Source organism: Leucopleurus acutus (assembly GCF_964270905.1).
Source record: "Leucopleurus acutus genome assembly, chromosome: 1".
NCBI lineage: Eukaryota > Metazoa > Chordata > Mammalia > Artiodactyla > Delphinidae > Leucopleurus > Leucopleurus acutus.
Genome location: NC_139142.1, coordinates 65422823 through 65443490, shown reverse-complemented (window position 1 = coordinate 65443490; position 20668 = coordinate 65422823). Strand labels below are relative to the sequence as shown.

General features: G+C 39.0%; 1 protein-coding gene across 1 annotated transcript in view; it reads left to right on the top strand.

Annotated features, from left to right (window-relative positions):
- AKAP6 (A-kinase anchoring protein 6) overlaps positions 1 to 20668 on the top strand; it is a gene marked incomplete at its 3' end in the record, with an annotated part of 361949 nt that overhangs the window by 219262 nt on the left and 122019 nt on the right. The window contains exon 7 of the mRNA XM_082853308.1: positions 9081 to 9229. Within this exon, the coding sequence (XP_082709434.1) occupies positions 9081 to 9229 (149 nt within the window). The remainder of the gene's footprint in view (positions 1 to 9080; positions 9230 to 20668) is intronic.

The following is a 20668-nucleotide window of genomic DNA, read 5'->3' as shown; positions in this document are numbered from 1 at the left end:
AAGTGTAATATTGGTCATATCCTTGAATAAATATTTTAGCTCCTATTATGTAACATAATTTTCTGTAATTCTGTGTTTAGGTTCCCTAAGGACAGGCACCATCTCTGACCCAGATTTGTATCTTGTACAATGTCTTACATATAAGAGACTCCCAAAATATGTTTGTCAGATGAAGACCTCTAATCAGCTTTACTCCAAAGAGAAACATTGCTCCTTAGTCCTATGACTCCCTGCTCCAACTGTGTAGGAGAAGGAGGCTTTGTTACTCCATTCAGTTGTGCACACAGGGCTGAAGAGAGACTCTCATCCTTTATAATGCCAAATATTCTTTGTACTTAGTTAGAATGTAGCTAATCATGGATGTGTGATAAATGTCTTCAGAGAGTTCATTTCTAGACAAAGGAAATGCACTTTGAATTCAATTCCAAAGATGAGTTATTTCAGGAAACCATGAACCTCCAACAGTGATGGCAAAAGCAACAACGCACAAAATAACTGGGATCTTGGGGGAAGAAAACACTGTAGAGGTGACAACGCTAAATCCTGGAGTGAGTATGAGGAATTCTGCCAAACAAAAGCATGGAGATTTCCAAGTGTAGATTCTAATCAACCCTGAAAGTCCTTGTCAGAGCCTGTGGGGGTCTAGAGACTGAAGGTGTTTCCAGAAGAATGAAGCAAGTTGGGCCAGTTGCGTGAGAAGGATACTATGGGGAGGCGAGAGGGGAGGCATAGTAAATATTTGTCTAAGGAATAAGAGAAAAAGGCATGTGATTAGAGACAGTGCATCAAAGGATAAAAACAACAACAACAACAACAACTAGTAAAAGTAGGAAGATATTCCCAAATGACAAAATGATTGTCGGAAAAAGTACAGTTCCCCTCCATTGTATTGATGGATCTCCATGGTCCTCCTGAATTGGTGTGGATTCTTCCAAAGTGTGACATTGCTAATGTTTCTTCCAAAAGCTCAAATGACTCTTTTTTAATGGGAAATCAGATTTTATTAAGCTAAAACAAGTTCTTACCCAGAAGACTTAAAACTTCATTTTGAAATGGATTGTGCAGCTTACTGCATGATGACAATAGCCGAAATTTTCATTCTATAAGTGTGAGACCATCGTGGTTAGTTTCTAATATAATACGTGAAGTATAGGATCACTCTATTAGCTGAATAAAATATTACCAAATGACTCGAAATAAAGAAGCTTTTCTTCTTCCTTTTTTTCCTAGATAAAAGTAAACAAGTTGTATATTACAATAATTTTCTGTCAAAGAAAAAAATAGTCTCCTTTCTAAGAGAAAATGAAGCCAACTATTTTAAAAATCAAGCTGAGGCTACAGCCTTCAAACTATCTGTTTTATTTCTTTGTAGACTTTAAACCATTTTAGATTTTCAAACTCAGTAAGATCTATTCAGCTAATTTGTATAGAGTGCCTATCACGTACTGTGTGCTGTGCTGGGTGCTGGAGATGCAGCAATGAATATATAGATAAAAGTCCCTGTCCTCACGTGGCTTTCAGTCCACTGGGGGAAGATGGACAATACAAAATAAGTTACATATTTTAGCTACACATGGTGAATATGTATAAAGGATGATAAGGATTGCTGGGGGTGGGGGTCGGTTGAAGTATTAAGTAGAAGATCAAATAAGACCTGAATAAGAAGATGACATTTTCAGACAAGACCTGAGGGAGGTTAGGGACCAAGCTAGCTTGCAAACAAGACCAAATGCCCCTAGAGCATGCCCACAAGCCATGCTGGAGCATGTCCGGATAGGTTGAAGACTGAGGACTCAACTGGGGAATTTGGACAACAGCCTAGTTGGAGTGTATTCAAGAGAAAATAGGAGAGGGATTGGACATAGTGAGTATAGATAATACATGTAAAAGTGACTTTGCTGTAATGTAGAACAGAGAAATGGGGCTTTAGCCAGAGGATAGATTGGTATCAACTGATGTCTAGAGATTATTTTTCCTTTTTTCTTTTTTTTAACATGGGAGAAACAGCATCTGGGGCTGGGGTGGTAATGTGCTAATGAGAATAATTATAGTAGAGAGGAAAAACTTGATGAAGGGGAGAAGGGTGGTTTGCTGCTGGGGTGATAATCTTTGCGTAGATAAGAGGGGGTCTAGTGCCTAAGTAGAGGGGATTGGTCTTGGATAGAAATACGGACTGTTTCCACAGATAAAGGAGAGAAAGCAGAGGATGTGGACCCAGATGCAAGTGGGTGGGTAGATGTGGTGGGAGCTATGAAGTACAATATGAAGGAGCAGGCATACCTACAATGGCATGAGTTAAGAAAGAGTAAAATTAATTATTTAACATTCTCAGGATACTTAACCCAACAAAGGATGCTGTGACGTGCAGTGATAATGAAATAATTGATATTTCTTAACTAAATCAGTGCTTTTTAGGGCAAGGATAAGGCATATGTCTATATGTGATTATAAAAGTATGTGTTTAATCCTTAAAGACTGTTAGAATAACTGAAACTTACCTCCCCACCACCAAATTTTTCATGGGCTAACTATTTTGTCATTAGACACAATATCAGAGGAAGGTAGACGGTTGAGTAATTATTCAGGCCCCGGAGAAGATCGTTGAATTTGGATCACCACATACCAAGCCAAATTTAAATAAAATATTTTAGAACACTGTCTTGTGTTCTGATTATATTATTAATTTGTAGTCTAAATTTGAAGGAGTATCTGTAGTGATTTAAGCTATAGGTGCATACAAAATAAAAGGGGAAAACATACTAGCAATGATAAGCGGCAAAGCAATTGTATTAAACCTCAGATGAGAAGGCAGTGTTTCTAACTTTAGTATGTGTATTAGTCTGCTAGGGTGGCAATAACAAACTACCACAGACTAGGTGGCTTAAACAACAGATTTATTTATTTCTTTCTTACAGTTCTGGAGGCTGGAAGTCCCAGATCAACATGTTGAGAGGTTTGGCAGGTTGGATTTCTGGTGAGGCCTCTCTCCTTGCTTGTAAATGACTGGCTACCTTCTCATTGTGTCCTCACATGGCCTTTTCTCTGTGGGAGCGCTCTGCATCTTCTTATAAGGATACCAGTCCTGTTGGATTAGGGCCACACCCTTGTGATCTGTTTAACCTTAATTACCTCTTTAAAGACCCTGTCTCCAAATACAGTCACATTGGGGTTTAAGGCTTCAACATACAAATTGAAAAGTTATGACATTATGTGTCCTGAGTCTATAACATTATGTTAAACGTTTACTAGAGAGATATGAGTTAGTAGAATCTCTTAGGCATTCCCCCTGTTTGGGATGCTGGGCTTCTGGCCTCTTGGAAGCTGTTGATTCCCTTCTCAATGCAATGTTCTCAAAGTACACCAGGAGGTAGGAACTTTATGAGCATATTTGGACTCATCCATCAGACACCTATGTTCCCATGACAGAAAAAGGGAGATGGAGGAAGATAATGCCATCACAGAAACAATGTCATCTTTTGTTGGCAGGTCATTGGATAGGGTTCCGACTGCCTAACCTGACATCCTCCATAGCCTATCCCCTTCTACTTTAGCCTCTTCATCCAAATGCCTCCAAAACTCCAGCCACCATTCTCTGAACATGCCACATCCTTTCATAACTCTGGGCCTCTGAACAAAATGAGGTACTCTGCCTATAAAGATATTCATCTGCTTCTTTACCTGACAAAGTCATAGCCATGCTCCCAGATCTGGCTCAAATGCCACCTCTGTCAAGCCTTTACTGCCTACTCCTCACCTTCAGGCAATTAGTTCTTTTATTTCCCATCTTCCCCCACAATCATTTCACTTGACACATTTGTAGGTATCTGTTGGCATGGCTCTTTCCTCCACTACACTGCAGTCCCTTGAGAAAAGGGGCTATGTTTTGTTCTTCTTTGTACCCATAGTCCCTGGTACAGTTCCTGACACATGATAAAGGCTCAGTGAATATATGAGTAATAAATTATTTACTGAGCCCCTATCATGTTCCAGATACTGCCAAGGTGCTGGGAATACAAAATGGCTGAGGAGACAGACAGACAGTGTCCCTGTATGTAGCTTAGAGTCTGGAGACAGAGACAGAAAAAGTGTAAGCCAGCAAATGTAAGATTTTTTTTTTTTTTTTTTTTTTTTTTTTGCGGTACGTGGGCCTCTCACTGTTGTGGCCTCTCTCATTGTGGACGCACAGGCTCAGCGGCCATGGCTCACGGGCCCAGCCACTCCACGGCATGTGGGATCTTCCCGGACCAGGGCACGAACCCGTGTCCCCTGCATCGGCAGGCGGACTCTCAACCACTGCGCCACTAGGGAAGCCCCAAATGTAAGAATTTTAAGTTGTGATATGTGCTGTGAAGGAAATTAACACTTCCGAAATGGAGAAAGATAGAGTGGATCTACTTTTGATAGGGTGGTCAGGGAAGGCCTCTCTGAGAAGTAACATGTCAGCTGAGAGCTAAAGGATGAGAAGATGTTACCAAGAGAATGTTCCAGAGAAAGGGAACAGTATATGCAGAGGTCCTGAGACAGGAAAGAGCTGTTTAAAGAACTGGGAGAAGGCAAGCATGACGGTGCATAGTGATCAAGAGGGAGACAAGTAGGAAATGAGGTCTGAGACAGGCAGGAACCAAATCTAATGAGCCGTGGAAGAAGTTTGTGTTTTAGATCTGAATGCAGTATAAAACCAACTCAGTTTTATAGAGACCACTCTGGTCCTGTAAGGGAAGAGGTTAGAGGGGCAGGAATGGGTGAGGGGAGATAACATATTAGAAGATAATTGCTGTACTACAGGGGAGAGATGAAGAAGGCTTGGACCAGTCTGGCAGCAATGCAGACTGTGAAGACAGACTGGAGAGACATTTTGAAAGAGGAATCAACAGAACTTAGGGAGTAACTGGCTGTGGAAAATGAAGAAGAGGAGTCACGGAAGACTCTAAAGTTTCTGACCTAAGCAACAGATGGTGCCATTGATTTAACGGGAAAGTCCTAAGAACAAAGTTTCGGTGCACACGATAAGGATGAGAATGGAGAGTGTTTTAAACAGTGATGCCTAAAGTAAATTCAGTTAGCAATGTCAGGTGATTGATTGGGTAGGTAGTTATGGCACTCAGAGGAGAGAATAGGAGGCCATTACTACATAGATGGCATGGAAAGCCATGGAAGAGAGTATAAATAAAGAAAAGAGATCCAGAATTAAGCCCTGAAATACCAACGACCAGTGATCCCAGATGTGATTCAAAAAGATCAATGAACTGTCTATAAAAGAGATTTGGGGATGGTGGAGAAGGAGGGAGGGAGAGTGTTTGAGAATCCATTGCATTAGGTCAGCTAAGGTGTAATGCAGGCCTAGATTAGAATAAGTGAGAACTGATTCTTTTTCTCTTCTCATCATACACCATCTCCCATGGCAGTCTCATTTCCTTTCCTAATGTCAACCATTGCCTCTGGGTTTATATTTCAGTCTTAATATTTCCACTTGCTTGCTGAACATCTCATTTGGGGAATCACACTAGTACCTCAAACCAAAAGACTCAATTCCAGCTCATTTGTTCCATTCACCTGTACTGCTGTTTTTATATTCCTACTCCCATTGACGGCACCTACCAGGAAGTGAGAGGTGGATCTGTCACTGAGTCTGTTCCCTCTTGTTCCTTTTTATTTTCCTTAATAGGTTGCTAAATCCCATTGATTACAATCAATCCCATTGATTGATTAGTAGGATCAGTAATATTATTTAATGTCTTAGTTTCCATTTGTAAAATGTAGTCACTTTTAAAAGCATCCACAATTGTAATAGATGCTAAGAAATGAAATTCTTTTAATCAAAGATTCAGTGTTACTATTTTTTTAAGAACTATAGTTTCTTCAAATCTTTTTCTTAAAAATTTACCTTTGGGGCTTCCCTGGTGGCACAGTGGTTGAGAGTCCGCCTGCCGATGCAGGGGACACGGGTTCGTGCCCCGGTCCGGGAAGATCCCACACGCCGCGGAGAGGCTGGGCCCGTGAGCCATGGCCGCTGAGCCTGCGCGTCTGGAGCCTGTGCTCTGCAACGGGAGAGGCCATAACAGCGAGATGCCCGCGTACCGCAAAAAAAAAAAAAAAAAAAAAAAAAATTTACCTTTGGACTAAGATACAGTATGAGAAAAAGTTAAGACAGTTTGCAGAGAGATTTAGACTGGCAAAGTCATTCAACCTTAGCAGAAGAAGCAACTTTGGTTCTATTTTTATCATCACATTTAGGAATGAATCACTGAAAGCAGAGATAGAAATAGAGGTGGATAGAAAAGACCTGGGCCATCTAATTCATCTCCTTGTTAGCACAGGGAAGTTTCCTATGTCAAATGCCTTTGAGATATTGTGCAATAAAAGTCTTAGATTAACAACATTTCAATCACTTTTGTAAGGTGATTAATTATTTTTCAAGTTGCTCTCAGCAACTTGTCTCTCTCTGAGCTCCTTTCCATGTATCCCTGTCATGGGAGGTGTTTCCCTCTGTGCACAGAAATGGCCTAGGATCTCAAAGGGATGAACTTCAATTATTCTTCTATAGTAGTGATGAGTCTATATTAAGTTGGCCTCCCTCTTGATGATGCTTTTTGTGACCAGTGGCACACATTTGTGAAATCTTTGCCCAGAGCAAGCAGTGGTCTAATTTGCTACCTTAGGGTGGTTAAAAATTAATGGGAACCTGTAGGGATCAGACATGCCCCTTGGCATCTAATGGTGCAGATTCAATATTTTAATGGGGTTACCAATAGAATACTTTGTGTGGGATGTCCTCCTCAGTATCCCTATAGCATTGAGGAGGGGAGGGGTGGGGGGTAGCATTTGGAAAGATTGTTTTTAAGTTCTTTTTTTAAATTATTATTACTGTTATTTTACTGAAGTAGAGTTGATTTACCATGTTGTGGCAATCTCTGCTGTACAGCAAAGTGACTCAGTTATGCACACACAGACATTCTTTTTTTATATTCTTTTCCATTATGGTTCAGGATACAGTAGGACCTTGTTGTTTATCCATTCTAAATGTAATAGTTTGCATCTACTAACCCCAAACTCCCAGTCCATCCCTCTCCCTCCCCCACCCCCCTTGGCAACCACAAGTCTCTTCTCTATGTCTATGAGTCTGTTTCCGTTTTGTAGAGAGGTTCATTGTGCCATATTTTAGTGGTATCACATGGTATTTCTCTTTCTCTTTCTGACTTACTTCACTTAGTATGATAATCTCTAGTTGCATTAAATTCTTTGACTATTGTTCAGTATCTCTCAGTTATCTCATATTTAGTTACTTAAGAATATTGTATGCTCTTTTGAAAGATATATTCTGTTTTTTTTTTCTAATCATTGACTCCCTCTATTCAGTTTCATGTACCTCCCCCCAACTGTTAAAAAATATTCTTAGGTCTGTAGGTATCATTTCTCCAAATTCTATGATATCTGCAAAGCTCTGAGTTGGCACTCTTCTGTGTTGCCATTAATATACTCCATACCTTCTCTTTCACTATCTATTAATAAATATGCCGAATAACACTAAATCTAGTATTTCCTTTGTGCTTTTCCATCAGCCATACCCCTCTTCCCATACTGAATGTACTCCATGTAACATTATCCTTTGTTTATACTGTTTGACATAATTCTTAATCCAGTTGAGTCTATTCTTATTCAAGCCAATTCGTTTGGGCAAGAAGAGTTTACATGAACCAATACATAGATTGCAGTTCTTAACTGATTTCTGAAACTTCAGTTATATGAATATAGTAATTTTAGCATTTTTAAAGTTCTTCCTCAGTATCTAGAACATTCATAAGTAGCTGCTTGTGGAAAGCAACAAAATGCGAACTCTAGAGTGGTTTGAGATCTTACATTTCATAAGCTACCCATTTCCTTTACAGAGTCCTGATTTGCCCTTTTAAGCAGCTGCTACTTTGCAACACTCTCTCTTTCTTTCCATGGTTGAGTCTGTAAAACCAGAGACCAGGCAAAAGGCCTTGGTTGGCACTGGATTCAAAGAGTAGGAGGTCATGTCTGACTTTGCTTTTCCATTCTGGCAACTGCTTTTCCTGCATGTTATAGAATTCTGACCTGGGTCAAACAGGTCTGACTCAGACCTGTTTTTTTGTAGGAGAATATATAATTAAATTATAAAGAAGCAGAAGTGTTAAGGCTATTGAGAAATGTTAACGGACGTGTTGGATTTAGTGAAGTGCGCCAAAAGAAAATAAGAGCTCCTTTGGTCCACAGTGCACATAACTCATCATTGCCCTTTCCCCTTCACCATAGGCAAGCATGCCACCAAGAAGACTTCATTCCCCGTCTCATCTGGTGTTCTAGGGAACTCTAAAGCCACAGGGATCACAACAGCTGCAATAAATAAAGCATCTATTCAATGCTATTCCATGCCAAATATTATTCAGCATTCTTTTGGCCTTGGTTTGATAGAAAACAGCATGGTGAACTTACTACCTCTCCCTGTACTACAGTGAGCCCCAAGTATCTATGAAAGATTTAACAATTCAAGCCTGCATGTAAGCAAAATCACTGTTCTCTCTATTTTAACATTATTAAGACAAAATCCAGAGAACCAAAAAAAAAAAAAAATGTAATACAGGAAGTCCGTTGTCACTATTGGAAAGGTATTGAATTAATACTAGGCTTTTTTATTCTCCTCAGGGAAGATAATGAGAAGCATTCAAAGTATGTGTCCATGCAAATGTATGGATCGGAGGGGGAATCTTTAAAAAAATAAATGTTACATATGTGGCAATACGAGGAAGAATATTATTAAGGAATTTCACAGAATTTTTATGTAAAGTCTCATCATACAGTATTACGATCTCAGGGATATTTTGTGATATTTACTGAGTCTTCTGAGAATTCATTTATTCAGGTCATATTTTAAGGAGGAACTTATAAGATTCAAATCTAAAATATAATTCTGTAATATGCCCAGCTGATCCCATTAAATCCAACCTGAAAAGGAGCAGGATAATGATGTGAACAATTCCCATTCTTTGAGTTGTTACACCTCACTTGAAATGCATTCCTTCTGGATTAAAACAGCAATTCCTCTTTTTTTCTCTCTCCAGGCTGAGGTTCAACTATGCTACCTGGAAGCACAAAGAGATGCTGTTGAGCAGATGTCCCTCAAGCTGTACAGCGAGCAGTATACCAGCAGCAGCAAGAGGAAAGAAGAGTTTGCTGATATGTCAAAAGTTCATTCAGTAGGAGGCAATGGGTAGGGAACTATTCTTTTTGTTGTTTTATTCTCACTAATCTCTACTTTTTCAATGATGTTCCACTGGTAGGTGTTAGGCAGGCATTTCGTCCCTAGATAACAAGAGAAGCGAGATAGACGAGGCATTTATGTTCTTTTCCATTCACTTCAGAATTGAAGACTGTGGATTTTATCAGTGTGTCATCTCACCCAGAACTTCCTAACTTTGTTATTATTGTTTTCAAAACAGCCTTGTGATTTTATGAGTGTTTCTGTCACTACACTATGCCTGTAACTCTTTTCAGTATATTTCCCCCTCTTTAAACTTCACCGTTTATTTTAAAGTCTATAGAAGCAACTTTTAAATACCAGAACCTCAATGTAAACTTGGTAGAACATAATTTTTATGAAAAATATAGATATTTAATAATTGTTTAGGGGCTATGAGCTAACCGGTTTGTCACATAAAGTCAACTGGAATAATGGACTAGCGCTTATTGTCTATGGTATGTGAAAAGACCCAGCAACTTCAGTGACCCACCAACAATTTCATTCAGCCTGAGACTAATGGACTAATGGCTGTCTTTATATTGTACTAACTACCCATGCTATTGAATAGTTAAGTCATGCATTCAAATATTTCCAAATTACTTTAAAGTTATGCGAACACTGTGTGTGTATATATAAATATGTATGTATATATAATACATGTATAGAATTTTTTAAAAACGTATATTAAAAAATTTTTTTTCTGGCTCAATTTGAATATTTAGTAGGTGATTATTAAAGAGTAAAAGAGTGTAATGAAATTTAATTATTTCATAGTTTTAATGACTTGATAATATTTATACTCATAAAAATGGAAACAGTGACCTATTTCGCTCTTATACTTGAGCCAGACAACACGGCGGAGAAACTGTTCCCCCAAGTTCTATTAGATGTTAATAGCACAGTATAAATCTACGGGGTGTAACTCTAGCCAAAATACTCCTTGAAAAGGCAGGAGGAAAGAAGTAAGTGCTTATGGTTCTGACGTGACTTAAAATTCAAATTTGGGGGATAAATTAAGAACACAAGTTACAAATCCTGTCTTGTGATATAACCCAAGGTCTAAGAATGCAAGAAAAGAATCAGAGTCATAATTCTTTTTTAGGAAATGGGAAAGGACTTTTCAAATTTTAAAATTTACCTATCCATATAATTTGTTGCTCTATTAAGATATTTGTTATACATAGACATGTTATACATATATTTGATTCATCTTATACGATTCAGAAGACATTTATTCGCAAGAGGACAAGCATAGCAGCAAATAAGAAAGAAAAGGTTAAATCTTGGAGCATGAACAATACACTGTTTTGAGGCCTTAACATGCTTTAATTTTTCTAAACGCCTAAATAGTCTCTGGTGTACCCACAACCACAAACTTTAGGTCACATTTTCATGTTTTCTAAAAGTGCTGGGGGTTGAGCGGGCACCATGTGCTTCTGACCTTGGATTCCAAGGGCCCAACCTGAGTACTTACTCTGGGCTCCACAAATCATAAATCTGCCCTGGGAATTGCTTAGTTAACAACAAGCATTGTTCTGTAAAGTGGGAGTACGTGAACTTGCCTGATATCCTTTGTTTATGCTCCTTAGGGTGCTGAAGGCTGTGCATTGTGCAGAAATTTAACAGTATGCTAAAGAAAAGGCAGCTATTTAATACTAAGGACAAAAAGCATATACTCCTTTCTATTTTCTGTTTACATACAGAAAACCATTGTTTGAGAAATGTATGTGGGTGAGGTTATCTGGGGTGTCCTGCCCCTAAGACTCTTTGCTCCCACAGTTGAATCCTTAATTCTGAAGCCTTAAGAACACAGCCTTGTAAAATTATCTGCTCCGATGATACATAAACTTCATTAACCGTTCATTTTGTTACATAGAATGAGCATTGTTTCCGATAAGCAATTGTGGGAATAGTGTGGGATTTCTAGGGTCTTCATTCCATATGCAGATAGATATCCAATCTACTAAAGAGAACATTAAGTTAGTGATACAATTTGTGTATTTTCATTTCCTCCCCGTGCCTACATGCATGCGAAGAAGAGTATGTAGTTGAAAAATGTATAAGGTTACTCCAGGGAAGAATCAGCTGCTAGACTGAATGGAGATCTTAAATTTCTAAGAATTTTGCATAACCAAAGTATTGTTTAGAAATGAGTTTATAACCTTTCTGGCTTGACAAAAAGGTGTGCATCAAGGTGATTTGACACAGCTTATATACAACTGTGAAATGTGTGTTTAGCAGTCATGAATATGTGCAGTGGGAAGATTTCCCCAAAAGTATGTGAACCTGTGTGAGCTGTAGTAACAGAGTGTGCCCCTCTGTGGGAGACTCTAGGCACTGGCTCCTGCATCACAAAGTGGGAAACCATGGCTTCCTGTAGGGACATACAATGCTTGAATCACTGGTGATTCTCAGTGGGAGCAGGTTGGTACTTTTGATTCCGGCTGATTTAAATGAAAGCTTATAGATTGTTTTGTGTCTTTCATCCAGTAAATATCCACTGAAGGCCTACTAAGTGCATGGCATGATGTTCTGAGCAGAGTTTGTCAAGAACACTTATAATTTGTGTACTTTGTAAAGTATAACCATCTCTTTTTGTAACACCTCTTTCTATCAAGGAGTTATCTGATTTCATTTTTTTAATGAATTTCAAAATCTTGTTTAATTCATTAAGTAGCATCCATATCAAGATTTAGTGTAGACTAAAAACCATGTCTTTTGTTCAGCTTATAAATGATAGAACTGAGAGGCAGAAAGGCGGGGTGACTGGCTTGTCCAGGACCTCAACTCAGAGTCCTGGGTCACGATGCAGTGGACAACCCATGAAGTTACACTTTGCCCTCTCTCTGAGAATTTCATTCAGACCCTTGATAAACATTTTTCCCCCTAAAACACATGTTATGCATATTTCATACTGTATAAAATTTAAATTATGGTATCTTCCTACTATGGAAAAATGGAAGAGTCCTAAGGCAATTTCATTAAAGCCACAAGGAATTTTGGGCAAAAACATTGCAAAGCAGGTGGTAAGTGAAAACAGAATTGACTTCATTCATTAATTTGATGAATATTATTAAATACCTCCTATATGAAGTACAGAGATGAAATGGTCCCTGCCCTTGAGGGACTCACAGTTTGGTAGGAGGAGCCAGATCTGTAAACAACATGTAGTAAAGGATCACAAGTGCTGAGTTAGAAATCTGCTTGGAGTCAGGATCAGGGCTTATGGAAGGCGAAGCTCAATGCTGACTGCAGTAGGGAGAGTTGGAGCAGGTCAGGAAAGACAGCAGAAAGAGAGGACTCTGGAGATGATTTTCAAAAGAAGCCTAGGTCAGGGGAAGAGTTTTCCAATTTAATCTGAACAAACATTTGTTGAGCACTTACAAAGACAGACCGTAGTCCCTACCTTCATGAAACAGTCTAGCAAGAGAGTGCAGCATTAAGCCAGTATTTGCCTGTGCAATGAGGAAGAAGGGGAAGCAGAGGGTGCCAGGGAAGCTCAGAGCAAACAGTGTAGACTCCATGAGGCAGGGTTGTGCCTGTCATGTTCACCACACTCAGCCCTGCACCCTGGAATGTGCTAGGTGCTCGGCGAATGCATTGATGCATAAATGAATAACTAAAACGGATCTGGGGGTCTGAGAGAGGGAGCAAAGGTCTGGAATCATTAGACTACCTGCTGTTCCATATGACTGGAGAGGAGGGTAGAAAGTTGGAGGGGGGTGGTGAAAAATAAGGCTTAGGGAGAAAGTGAAGTCCAGATCCTAGAGTTAATCACTGAGTTCATGGTTCTTAACCAGGATAGTGCATCAGGATTACCTATGCAGCTTTTAAGCCAAAAAATGCCTGCCCGTCTCACCTCCCTAAAAATTCTGACTCAGTAGGCACGAGTGGCCCAAGATGTATTTGATGCCCACTTCCAGTTGAGAACCATTGCTTTAGTGGTTTTCAAAGTCTGGACCAACAGCATTAGTGTCTCCTGGGAATTTGTTAGACATGCAAATTCTGGGTCCCACTCCACATGTACTAACTTGGAAAGTCTGGGGGCGGAGACCAGTAATGGAAAAAGTGGAGACAGGATTGCAGGCTAAAGCCAGAAAGAGTCGATAAACCTTGGCTGAGGGGAATGAGGGAGAAAAAGGAACCACTCTGATGCTCCAGTTGCTGGCTCAAGGGGGAGAAGGAAACTAGGAGGATTTGGATTCAAATGATTTCTGTGTCATTCAACACTTAGTAACTCTTGAGCAACTAGGAAGTGCAGACTCTACTAGGCACTGGGGATGTAGAGACAGTGGGACCCAAAGGGTGGCAGGAGCATGTCAGTCAGGAACGCCTGCTAGGAGAAGTGTCCATGGAGGATGGCCCGGATCAGAAGTGACAGCCAGAGTGTCTCCCACAAAGGAGACAGTGTGTACACACAGCTGGAACCAGCCAAAGATCCCAGCAAGACTAGACTGGCAATTTTCAAACAGTATTCTGTCAGCAGTCGGGAGAATACATTGCCATGGGCAATACTAGACAGCGATCGGTTAAGAGGCTATTCCAGTTATCCACGTGAGAAATAGTTAGAGCCTGAGCTAATAAGACAGCAGGAATGGAAACTGAAAGAAGGACGTTGAAGACAGGCCCTGGTCACTGAGTGGATGGGGGGCATTTAAGACATCTGAGCTGTCTTAAAAGATGCATAGATACTAGCCATTAGGAAAAGGTCAGGTAGAATGAGGGTGAGGATTTCAGGTGTGTATGTAGGGGTGTGTGTGTGTGTGTGTGTGTGTGTGCGCGTGCGTGTGTGAGCGTGCACGCACGCACATATTAAGGGTTACCATAAATAATAATTTGAAGCAGAAGGGCGTGGAGATGTTTCCTGACTCTGCTTCCTGGGATCAGGAGGGAATCCCAAGGGAGCTCTTAGAGACTTCTGTTCTTGTGGTAAAGTTCTAGAAGATACCTCAGTCTCAGTCATATGCCAGGCTTCCTCTGGTTGTAGGGGAATTTGGGCAATGTCTACAGATGGATATGTAGTTAAGGTTTATGCTCTGTGTGTAAGAATACAGGAGTATTCACCCTGTAAGGTTTTAGCGTAAATTTTACTTCCAAATACAAACAGTATATATAGGTTATTTCCAAGCACAACAGGCTGAACTCAGTGAACTTTAATTAGACAAAAGGCTAAACGTTCAGCAGGAAAGATGAGTCCATTTTCCTTTAGGAAGAGAACTATCCCTGGATCAGTGTGAAAACATACACAGATATATATATATATATATATATATATATATATATATATATATATATACACCATATATAAAAAACACTCCCAAAGAGGAATGATACTGACAGATGAAAACAAATTTATCACTATTTAAAACATTGCTTGATTAAAGATCAAATTTGACTCTAAATTAATTAAGCAATAAGATACACTGAATGACTGTAACTACCTGAGAAGCAATATAATCACCCCTGGATTTCACTGCAGCAGGGTGATCTTTCTAGTTTTCTGTTGAGCAAAAGGCCAAAAATATCTCTGTGCAGTGGGATGAACATTCATGCTCACTCATATTCTCTCTCTCTCTCTCTCTCTCTCACATGCACACACAAAGACACACACACAAAAAATGACAATTTGGAATTTCTGCTTAATGGGTGTTTTTGGAACATTGCTACGTAAAATGTTTTCTTTTTGGTACACACCAGCCATAAAATGAAGTACTATCTTTACGTGTGCCAATGATGAGAACACTTTTGCAGATATATCACTAGACAGCCCAAAGAGACCTTATTTCCACCCTGCATTTCTATGTTCTTCCCCTGATTCTTCCCCTGTCTTAAACTAATGAACAGCTGCTCAGTGTTCAGTTCCGGTTCTTTTTGCACCTTCTCTTGTGCTGTGGTGTTATTGAACAGTAAGATCTCAACACAGCCTGTAGTCAAAGGAGCCAAAAGTGCCTGACTACCTTCTGAAAAACTGACATTCTAGGCACTATGTGATTATTACAATAGGTCTTTCTGGGCTGAAAAAAAAATCTCACCAGTATAAATGTATTCATTTGGGATCATGATATTATATCCTTCTAATGTGCAAATACCTTAAACTAATTTTAGACCTAGACAGTCTTCCACTTCAGTAATCTAATGCCATCCATGCCAGGAGCCAACAAAGGGTAAACCAGAGAGGTAGTGGCATAATTTCTGGGGAAGTATTATTTCAAAGTTAACAAAGTTAACGGTAAAGTCAACAATTATATATATATATATATATCCTTTCCATCTTAATAATGTTCAAACAATTTCTGTACTGCTTTAGAGAGTTTATGGGGTCTGTTGAAGAAGGACAGAGGTATGAGGGAACCTAAGACAAATCTATTCTACCTCATTTTCATGTGCAGAGCTTAATTCTTTTCTTTAAAATTTATTCCTTTATGCATTCCCCCATGTCTTTCACAAAAGATTTAAGTCAACTTACAAAAATATTTACAATAAAATAGAATAAATATTTGACTGAAGTAAGTTAAGCAAAAGTAAAACATGTGTAAGAAAACAAACAAATGCATATTCTATGCATGTCCTCAAGAAGGGCAATGATTTGGCTCTAAGCTTTCCACATCCAAAGAAAAGAGTGAAATCTCATCCATCAGAAAATTCATAGTGTCCTAAGATTTAAAATAATGTATAAAGCTGCGGAAATAGCTGCTTATGCCATTGAGTCCTGAGAGGAATTTCTGCTGTAGTTCTTCAAGGAGAAGATAGGCATCTGTGATACTACATCCCTATAAGAGAAAACAAATTCCCAAGGCAGTTTTTTGACGTAGGCTGCAGAAGTGATGGCAAAGCACAATTCACTGAGAGCCGTTCTACGAGTAACCAGAACCCTGTAGTCTGAGCATAGCACTCTGTGGCCAGGGTCAGCCTTGATGGAGGAGATAGACAAAGTCATTTTGGGAGAGGTCTCCATATTAAGTCTGCCACCAGGTTTTTGTTAGGGATTGGGTGGCCAAGAGTTATTTCTAGGTTATTTACCTCCTACCCTAACCCTGAGGGTAAATATTCTCTGTTACTTCTTAAATCTTTGAAAAACAGGGAGGCCTAGGGTGGAGTAGACCTTTTACCAAAGGCTGAGCTGCCCAATGCTCACCAGTGTGCTAGTAGCAAGTCTGGATCCAGCCCCGTCTAACACACAGACAATGACATAGGAAGGTTTATATCTTTTTTTTTTTTAAACATCATCTCTTGCTTTGTCTTTGGACGTATAGGTTCTCCCATTTGTGTTAGAATCACTATTGATTCTAAATTCTTCAGAATGTTTTCAAGCTTTTTGGCTAGAACATAGTCCAGTGTATTATCTGAAAATTTAGAGAAAGATTTGACTTCCTGACAGCCTAACAGAATCCTCTAAATACGTCTAGAAATTTACATTAATATTTCTAATTTTATGGCTAATCCTGGAGGTTAGAATTTTTTTGCTTTATGGCTTTTATTTTAATAGCAAGTGTTTATGGACAGACTGTCCATGAGACCATGAGAAAGTGGGGCCAAGTCATTAACAAATCTGTAGGGTTGATCTTACTTTTCTTAGACATTTTCATATGTACATGGGTGTATATGAGAATTGAGAAAATTACTGCTGGAAAGAACTCCATATTCCTTTTTATTTATTAATGGCAAAGGCAGGCTGCTTTTCTCATGAGGAAGTGGCTCATGAATTTTCATTCAAAATTGTAAATTAGTGTCCACACTTTAATATGTTTAGAGTGGAAAGGGATTCTACATGCAACTGTGCATATCAGATATCATGTCTGGAAAGCTAAATTTTATTCTTTAATGATATTATGATTGGGCTAGGTGCCACTCTTGTATCTCCCTTCTGTGCTTATGTGACACATGGAATAGAGGATGATGGGAAATTCTAATCTATTATTAGTATTTTACTTCAGTAATATTCTTAAACTATTTTTTTTTACAAGATTTTGTTACCATTACCTTTAGTGTCATTTTTGAAAACCAGAGGCAAACTTCCTTGAGCAAATAAAGTGAACAGTGAACACTTAGTGAATATTTGGGGAAAGAATCAATATGCTAAAGACGCTAGGAAAATTGGATCATTTAACAGAAGTTCCAACATAGACAAGCTGGTATCTCAGGAACCTATCTTGTGTTTTTGGATGTGTTGGTGTGAAATGAACCATTCAGTTTACAAAAGATGGATTCTTAAATGCTCCAAAATATGTATTACTCAGCCTTAGGTAGAAAAACTTCCAGGGCTTTTTAGTATTATTTTTTCTTCAACTAATAGTTGCTCTCTTTTGATGATTTCTTCATTTGGTGTCTGGTTTAATCAAAATTCCTTAGTGGACCAAGCTGGAACCTCATATATTCACACACACCTCCCATTGATTTCACTTGGGTGAAACTTTATCTTTTAAGCAAAGTTTAAGTTGAAATGTTGAGTTAATGATGCTCACTTTAAATACCAAAGGCTGAATGCATTTATGTATTCAAACACTTAGCTGGTCAAACATAACTCCCACCAGGGTTTAGAGGAAGGATCATTTCTTAGACTGTGCCGGCCTCACAAATAATATATTGCTATCCAATCTGCAGAAAAATGATACTGAACAGGCTTGTTAATATTTTATTTCTATGGTGAAAGGCCCTGGAATCTTTTTTTAACCTTAAAAAGACAGAGAAAATGGTGAACAAGATATTGGGAAATACTTTTGGCAATTACCATAGTAGTTAGCCCAAATTTAGAAATAAACTCTAAAGAAAAAATTGCACATTTATTTTTCCATAGTCTTGTCTCTGTCTCTATTAGAATTTCAGACCATGAAATAAACACATAATTCTGTATTTGTCTAACAAAAACTGACTTTGATTTAGAAGGCTTTCTCCTCATACCATGATGAAGCTTTTAAAGCTCCGAAACTGGTTATATCATACCTACAATAGAATGTCCAACTCTTTTGTTGTGAACCCTTCAGGTATGTGGCAACTTAAAGGAAAAATATCAGGAAGAATAGCATTTTGGTCATGTGTTTGATTTATAACACCTTATTAGAGTATTATACAAGTCTGCCTTGTAACATTTTCATAGAGAGTATAACATATTCATAGAGTACTGAAAAGGTGTGCTTTGAGACCTTTTAACATCTAGGAGATTATATATTTGAGTGAATGAGTTGACATGAACCCAAGCACATTTACAAAGAAAATTTTATAAGGAAAATCCCTCCAAAAGAGTAGTTCCTGTACTTGTAGCCTTTATAAGATTCTGAACTACTTGCCACAATTTCAGTCACCTCTCTCTCCCTTTTAAAAAGAGAGCATTTGTCACCGGGACTTCAAAAAAAAAGTACCTGGTTCTGAATTCAGCTGATTGAATCAGCATATTCTTCAAAGGGATGTAGAACTGTTAACTAGTTCTATGCTACCCCTGATAAATTTACTCATCTATGATCTATTTTGTTTTCCTGTATAGTAGCTGGCATTTTCCCTGGAAAACATCTTTTATAAAATCACTAGTATACAGCACACCTTTGCAGGTAATATAAACATAAGACAGTAAGCTACTTCCTTTACCCAAGGATTTTCCTAATATAATGAGCACGTTAAATTATAGTCATTTCAGAAGGTTTCAAAAAAATCAACAAAGAAATTCTAGTAATTTATTTCTGATTTGCTACAAAGTTATGTATTTGATTTCACTAATTTTGGAAAACTGTCAGGTTTTTTTCTAAGCTGTGAATTAACACATGGCAAAGAACCTGAAATCAGGCACAAATGCTTAAAAAATGTTTTTGTCGGGCTTCCCTGGTGGCGCAGTGGTTGAGAGTCTGCCTGCCGAAGCAGGGAACACGGGTTCGTGCCCCGGTCCGGGAAGATCCCACATGCCGCGGAGCGGCTGGGCCCGTGAGCCATGGCCGCTGAGCCTGCGCGTCCGGAGCCTGTGCTCCGCAACGGGAGAGGCAAGAACAGTGAGAGGCCCGCGTACCACAAAAAAAAAATTAAAAAAAAAAAAAGTTTTTGGCTTCAGTATTAGGACCTTATGAGAATTTGTTGTTTAGAAAACACTAGCGCCGATTCTACACTTAATGAAACAAACTATAGAACCAAAGCATTTACCATATTTAACAAACTCAAGCCTAAATATTCTCAGCTAGGATGAAAATAGACTAGACTGGAGGAAGTGTATCTGTGTTAGGTTCATTCACCACTCGCTGGTCTCCAGTGTAGACCATCCGAGAACGAGCCTGAGGTACATTTAACTAGAAGAAATGGCTTTTGTTCCAAGTCCTTTGATAGGGAGAATAATAGGAGGGAACAGCTCAATGGATATAAAGACATGTTAAAGAGCTAGTAAAAAAAATTCCATGATTGTGAACATTTTATCATCCCATATGCAGTTTTCATCTATTTAAAATCTACTCATAAGTCTCCTTTAATTTTTAATATAGAAGCAGGATGTGAGAGGAATGGGAAGGCAACTCACATTAATTGAGAATATACTGCATATAATCATTTCAAGTAAGCAAATGTACCATTGTACACTGAAGGCAAAATCTCGCCTTCAGAACGAATGAAGTCTGTCTATATTGCACTGGTTGGTATTGGCATTTGGGGATGAGATATTATCTCTATCACATACTGCTTTTCTGAAGTCATTCTGGTCCTACTAAAAGTTTTTGATTTCATTATCTACATTCATTCATCATCATTTACCAGGTACTATCCTGGGCATTAGGGATACAAAGATAAACTCATACCTCGCCCTTGAATTGTTTAGTCATAATTAAAGTTTCTTTTTAAATCATACACGTATAGAAAAGAAAACAGGCTTCCTTATTATCTCTTACTGATTGCTAATTTATGAGACTTCCTAAATACATACTTCCCTGGTACAGCAAGGGAAAAAAAACCTGGTTTTAAGATCAGAGTTCAGGCTCTTACACAAAATGCTTGTAGCCTCTCCTAACAAATTAACCTTCTCTTTAGGGAACAACCTCTTGGGATAAATGCTGTTTTTGAGATTTCCTATTCCTCTCCCTTCTTTTGTGCAGGATGACGTCTGAGCATATAGCGGGCTTACATGACCTTGTGATTCTGGGGTACAGTGAGGCCCCCTGGCTTAATGTGGCCCCTGGGTGCAGGCTGGCTGGGTTCAGTGAAATGGGTCTTGCCCCCGACATTATGAGGTTGCTCCCGACAGAGGGCTGTGGCTGTGTTGTTATCTCTTGGCTTGGTCAGGAGGTATTTCCTGCTGACTAAGCCTCATCTCAGCCTTCACTGGCCCAGCCAACTCCCTGAGGTCTGGCTTCAGAGGCCCCCCTGGCTCTCCTTGCAGGGGTGGGGGGGTGGTCATTGTGTCTCTGTTGCCATGGCAACACCTCTGTCAAGTTCACCAGCTGAACT